The 4252-nt window shown below is 44.4% G+C and overlaps 1 gene segment (V, D, J or C); it reads left to right on the plus strand.

The window, feature by feature from the left end:
- Nucleotides 1-417: 417 nt before the first annotated feature.
- Nucleotides 418-874, plus strand: LOC132807664 (T cell receptor alpha variable 38-2/delta variable 8-like). The segment is given in 2 exon segments: nucleotides 418-463; nucleotides 552-874. Coding segments are annotated over 2 exon segments (369 nt in total).
- Nucleotides 875-4252: the final 3378 nt, after the last annotated feature.

The following is a 4252-nucleotide window of genomic DNA, read 5'->3' on the forward strand; positions in this document are numbered from 1 at the left end:
AAAACCAAATACATCTCTTACACATATAAGACTGTATTGCAAGCCTTGAGACACCAGTAAGGTCTGTCAGAAAAGCAAGATATTCTTGAGAGTAAAGGTGCTAGCAATCTCAGATATTGCTTGTCAGGACTGGAAGCCAATCTATCAGAATTCTCAATGTTCCGTTTTAAGGAGAGTGTGTATAACAGGGCTCACGGTCTGCCAACATACATGGTGTCTGCACTCCGGCACCGGCCCTTCAAGAATCATTGATGTCACAAACACTTTTCATTATGTTAGTCTAGATATATGTGACAACAAAGCATTCATTCATTTGATGATTTGGAAACATCCAGTGACACGACAGCACTGAGGGCGGGGTTTCAGAATGGGTGTATTCAAATACCCAGCAGCTCTGTTATACAGAAGATAATGAAAATGCGTCAACCTAGTGTTTGGTTTGTGTGGGGCGCAATTCTAGCAGGTAAATGTGAAGCAAAGCCATTTCCAATTCCTTTATCCAATTGATGGCAGACAAGCATTTTATAATTGATACCTGTTTTATCTTTCAGGTCTCAGTCATGAAGATTCTGTCACTCAATCTTTATCCTCATATAGTTTGGCAGAAGGAGAGGCAGTGACTCTAAACTGTACCTATGATACGACATCGAGCAGCTATTCATTATCGTGGTACCGACAACACCCAGACAATCAACTCGAGTACATACTGAGGAATGATAATGACGGTTATCAGCATTCTGCGGATTTTGCACAGCATCGCTTCTCAGCAGAACTTCAGACATTGAAGAAATTCACCAGTTTGACTATAACTGGGCTACAGTTGATTGACACTAATGTGTATTACTGCACTTTATGGGACTACACAGTGATGTGAAACCGTCTCATCCTTGTACAAAAACTTCAGTGAACTGTTGTTGAACACCCAGTTGCAGTTTGTGTGAATCATAGGTTGTTCCAAGATGTCGTTTCGAGCTCAGACATAGAGGAAACCAAGTTAACCTCAGGTACCCAGTCACCCGAGTGCTTCCTGAAACTGTTGAGACAATAAATTGCAAACTGTGATCACTCATGCAGGTACAGAACAGAATCATAACTGAACACTCGCATTAAAATCCCCACAGTCAACAATTCGCTGTCCCACATGTTCTGGATAGTGAGCTGGAAGAGGTCTCACCTTCTCCGAGTTTCACAAACTCACTGCTGACACAAAGCTTCGAGGTAGGATCTCGAAGAGAACCCGCAGTTTATTGAAGGCATGGCTTAAGAATGGGTACTTCTGAACGTGTTGATTTGAATGTATTGAGTGAATCGTGATCATTCCATCATTCCTATGATCATCAAACTGGACATCTACTGTGAACGTAATGTGACACCAGGTTTTTGTGCATGCATACATGTGTGTGCCATTGTGCGCATGTGCGTGTATGGTTTGTGCATTTCTGATTGTGCATATGTATATTGTGTTATGTGTTTATTTGTCTCTGTATGCGCGTTTTTCTGTGATAGTTTGTGTCTGTGTGTGCAGGTTCAAAGAAACAACAAATTTATCAGTGGCAGAGAGCTAAATTGCTAATCCAATGACTCCGCTAATGTTCTGGAGATGCAGATTCAATCCCAACCACGGCAAATGGTGGAATGTGAATTTAAGTGAAAAAAAAGTCTGGAATAAAGAATCAATTGCTGACACTGAAACAATTGTAGTTTGTAGGACAAACTTATCTGGTTCACTAAGATTCCTCAGGGAAGAAAAAATGCCATCCTCATCTGGTCTGGATTCCAGACGCATAACAATGTAATTGACTCTCAGTTGCGCTCTGAGATGGTCTAGCAAGCTGTCCAGTTTTGTCATTCACAACAAATCACATTGAACTGAAGCTGGACGGATCAGCTGGCATTGACGTAGGCATCGGAAAAGACAACAGCACCACCAGCCCTGCCGCCACTGCAAATTCCTTCTCACTAATGTCTCGGGGCTACTGTCAAAATTCAGAGAGCTGGCTCACAGAAGAGCTTGATATGGCGATATCTTATATATAATGATCCAGAAACCACCATCACATCCCTGGATATGTCCTGTCTCACCAGATGGACAGACCCAGCAGTAGTATACAGTCAGCAAGAAGTTGCATTAAGATTCCCCGACATTGACTCCAGTTCCCATGAAGTCTCAATGATTCAGGCTAATCTCAGTCCTGATGTTTATAGTGTACCTTCTTCCCTCGGTGGATGAATTGGTACGCGACCATATTAAACAACACTGAGAGGTAGCACTGGGGATGGTAAAGGCACAAAATATACCCGTGGGAAATTTCAATGTCCACAAAGTGACTTGGCAGCAGCACTGATAAACAGGCTAGTCGAGTCCTAAAGGCCATAGATGCTTGAATGAGTCTGCAGCAGGCGGTGATGGAACCAACAAGAAGGAAAATCATGCTTGACATTATCCTTACCAGTCTCCAACTGCGGATGCATTTGTCCATGACAGTATCGATAAGAGCAACTAATTAACAGATTTGTCGAGATGAAGTGCCGCAAACACATTGAGAATAACCTCCATAGTTTTGTGTGGCACTATCACCATGCTAATTTGAACAGACTTTGAACAGAAGTACCAACTCAAGGAAGGGCATCCATGAGGAGCTATGGGCCATCAACAACAGCAGAACTTTCCTACAGCGCAATCTGTAACCTGATGGGCCAGCAAATCCGTCACTTTAAGCATTCCTATCAAACCAAGGGATCAATTCTGTTTCAATGGAGAGTGTAGGAGGGCATGTCAGGAGCAACACCAGGCATACATGAAACAGATGTGCAAACTTCTGAAGCTACCAAACAGCATATTAAGCAACGTAAGCAGAAAGTGACAGACAGAGCTAAGCGATCCCACAAACAATGCATCAGATCTAATCTCTGGCTTGCTGTGAGAACCATTCGTGAAAGGTGGTGGACGATTAAGAAGACACTGTACGAGGTGGCTCCGCAAAATCCCCATCCTCAATGATGGAAGAACCCAGCACATCAGTGCAAAAAGTAAGGCTGAAGCTTTCGCATCAACCTTCAGCCAGAATGCCAAGTTAATGATACATCTCGGCCTACTCCAGTGGCCCCCAGCATTACAGATACTAGTCTTCAGCCAATTCGATTCACTCCACGTGAAATCAAGAAACAGTTGGAGTCACTGGATGCTGCAATGGATATTGGCCCTGAGAATATGCTAAGAATGGGACTGAAGACTTGTATATCCAGAATGTGTCGCTCCCCTAGGCATACTACCCCAGTACAGTCACAACACTGGCCTATATTCGACAATGTGGAACATTGCCCAACTATGCCCGGTACACAAAAAAAATGACAAATCAGAACTGGCCGATTACCGCCTCAACAGTCTACTTTCGATCCTCAGTAAAGTGATGGAAGCTATCATCCCCAGTGGTATCAAGCAGCACCTGCTCAGCAATGACTTGCTCACTGAAGCCCAGATTTGGTTCATCCAGCGACACTCAACTCCTGGTCTCATTACAGCCTTGCGTGAAACATGGACAAAATAATTGAATTGCAGAGGTGAAGTGAGAGTGACAGCCGAGTGAGGCATCAAGGGGCCTATCAAAGCTGGAGGCATTGGGTCATAGAATCCGTACAGTATAGAAACAGACCCTTCAGTTCGACAAGTCCACATTGTCACTCCGAAGATTGTCCCAGCCAAACACATTCGGCTTTGCCAGTGCACCTCACCTGAACATGCCTGCATACTGTGAGCAATTTAGCTAACATAGACACGGGGAGAATGTGAAAATTCCAGACTCTCGGTCGCCCGAGCCTAGAATCGAATTTGTGCCCCTGGAGCTTTGAGGTAGTAATGCTAGCCGCTAAGCCACCATGCCGCTCAGGTATCGATGTGCAAACTCTCTGGTGCTTAGATACATATCGGATGCATAGGAGGATGGTAGTGGTTGTTGGAGCTCCTTCATCTCATCTCCAGGACATGTTGGTAGGAGTTCCTCAGGCTAGTGTCCCCGGACCAACCATCCTCAGCTGTTCCATCAATGACCATCCCTCCATCATAAGGTCAGAACTGGGACGAATACAGAAATTTTAGCACCACTTGTGACTCCTCAGATGCTGAAGCGGTCCGTGTCCAAACGTAACAAGGTCAGGCTCATGTCCAATCTTGGTTAGATATATAGCAAGTAACATTCGCGCCACAGAATTGCACTCTATGACCATCACCAGGAAGAGACAATCCAACCATTGC

This window comes from Hemiscyllium ocellatum (genome assembly GCF_020745735.1).
Source record: "Hemiscyllium ocellatum isolate sHemOce1 chromosome 27 unlocalized genomic scaffold, sHemOce1.pat.X.cur. SUPER_27_unloc_2, whole genome shotgun sequence".
Lineage (NCBI taxonomy): Eukaryota > Metazoa > Chordata > Chondrichthyes > Orectolobiformes > Hemiscylliidae > Hemiscyllium > Hemiscyllium ocellatum.